The sequence below is a fragment of the Corvus kubaryi genome, unplaced genomic scaffold (assembly GCF_017639235.1).
Source record: "Corvus kubaryi isolate FWS band 111438036 unplaced genomic scaffold, C.kubaryi_AGA036_p1.0 36685, whole genome shotgun sequence".
Classification (NCBI taxonomy): domain Eukaryota; kingdom Metazoa; phylum Chordata; class Aves; order Passeriformes; family Corvidae; genus Corvus; species Corvus kubaryi.
The window spans coordinates 8,933-10,775 of NW_024580921.1; the positions used below are offsets into that span (position 1 = coordinate 8,933).

General features: G+C 60.5%; 1 protein-coding gene across 1 annotated transcript in view; it reads left to right on the forward strand.

Annotated features, from left to right (window-relative positions):
* LOC121660619 (lysine-specific demethylase 5C-like) overlaps positions 1 to 1,781 on the forward strand; it is a 9,764-nt gene extending 7,983 nt beyond the window's left edge. Inside the window, exons 10-12 of the mRNA XM_042020025.1 lie at positions 409 to 588; positions 1,139 to 1,273; positions 1,679 to 1,781. Of these exons, the coding sequence (XP_041875959.1) occupies positions 409 to 588; positions 1,139 to 1,273; positions 1,679 to 1,720 (357 nt within the window). The 3' untranslated portion in view covers positions 1,721 to 1,781. The remainder of the gene's footprint in view (positions 1 to 408; positions 589 to 1,138; positions 1,274 to 1,678) is intronic.
* The last annotated feature ends 62 nt before the right edge of the window (positions 1,782 to 1,843 follow it).

Here is a 1,843-nt window from a genome sequence, read left to right on the forward strand (position 1 = left end):
GACACTGGACACCCCTGTGTCCTGTCCTGTCCCCATGGACACTGGACACCCCTGTGTCCTGTCCTGTCCCCGTGGACACTGGACACCCCTGTGTCCTCTCCCTGTCCTCTATGGCAGCTGGGCACCCCTGTGTCCTTATCCTGTCCCCCTGGACGCCTCAATGTCCCTGTCTCCGTCCCCGTGCATCCTGGACACTACACATCCCTGTCGTGTCTCCATGGACCTCCCATCTGCTGCCTTGTCCCCATCCCATCCTGTCCCTGCCATGTCCTTGCCGCATCCCTGCACCGTGACCCCATCCTGTCCTGCCCATAATCCCCCCACTCCCACGTCCCTCTCTCATCCCATTCCTGTCCCCACCACTCCCCACATTCCCACGCCAGCCCTGGCTGACCCGTGTCCCCCCAGAACGGTGACCACTACCCGTGCCTGGATGACCTGGAGGGGCTGGTGGCCGTGGGCCGGGACCTGCCGGTGCGGCTGGAGGAGCTGCGGCAGCTCGAGGTGCAGGTGGGCACCGCGCACTCCTGGCGGGACAAGGCCTCCCGCACCTTCCTCAAGAAGAACTCCTGCTACACCCTGCTCGAGGTGGGTGTGGGGGGCTGGGGGGCACGGGGGGGTCCTGGCCGTGCCTTTTCTGTGGTCTTAGAGCTGGACGCGGCTAAGGGATAAAAGGGTTTTTACCTCGGTATTTATAGGGTTTTTCTGGTGTAAGAGTTTGTCGAGGTGGAGCGCGCCGAGGCGCACACGCACGGTGAATCCGTGTGCAGTTCTGCAGGCTTTGCAAGTCAGCACGTTTGATGAAGATTTTCTAATGAGAGGCTTAATGAAGGGCGCGATACCTTTAAATTTTAAAGTATTTTCTTGCAGGTGGACTTTATTTTAGTTTACAGAACGCATTTTAGGGAGAACCTTGGTTTCTCAAGGTAGCGTAAGGCGTTTAACTGTGAGGCCTTTAGGATGTTTGCTTTTGTGGCCCAGCAGAATACCAGCACTGTGCTCAGGTATCAGGCTTAAAGAGTTATGAGTACCTCCATTACCAATACCGAGAACACATAAAGCCGTACAAAAAGAAAAGGCAAAAAGCCCCGGTGGCGTCCCTGGCACGGCGCTGAGCCCCCGCTGTCCCCTCCCGCAGGTGCTGTGTCCCTGCGCCGACGCCGGCTCCGACAGCAGCAAGAGGCTCAAGTGGCGGCAGGAGCCGGGGCTGTACCGGCTGGACGCCGAGAGCTTGGGGCTGTCGGCGCAGGACCTGCGGGACCCCGGCGCTGTGGTGAGCACACCCCAGCGGGACCCCCTGCTCCTGTCCCTGCTGCCCACGCCGAGATCGGGGTGTTTGGGGTGGGGGGCACCACGTCCCCGCCAGTGCTGTCACCTCTCACGTTCCTGGTTATGCTCCCCTCAGTTCCTGTCCGCTCTCGCATTCCTCTTTGCCCCTACATTGGGGTGTTCCAAGGTTTGGGGAAGGGGGCACCACATTTGCCCAGTTCCTGTCACCTCTCACATCGCTGATTTCCTCCCTGCTCGAGGTCAGGGATTCAGGGGGTTGGGGATGGGGCACACCGTGGGACCCCCCATTCCTGGCACCTCTCACACCCCCCAGATCGTGGCGTTCGGGGATGGAGCACCCACAATTCCCCCTGTTCCTGTCACCTCTCGCCACCCTGCTCTCCCCCAGATCATGGCATTCAAGGGTTTGAGGATGGAGCAGACCCTGTGACCCCAAATCCCTGTCACCTCTCACCCCCTGTGACCCCAAACCCTGTCACCTCTCATCCCCTGTGACCCCAATCCCCGTCACCTCTCACCCCCTGTGACCCCCAAACTCTGTCACCTCTCACCC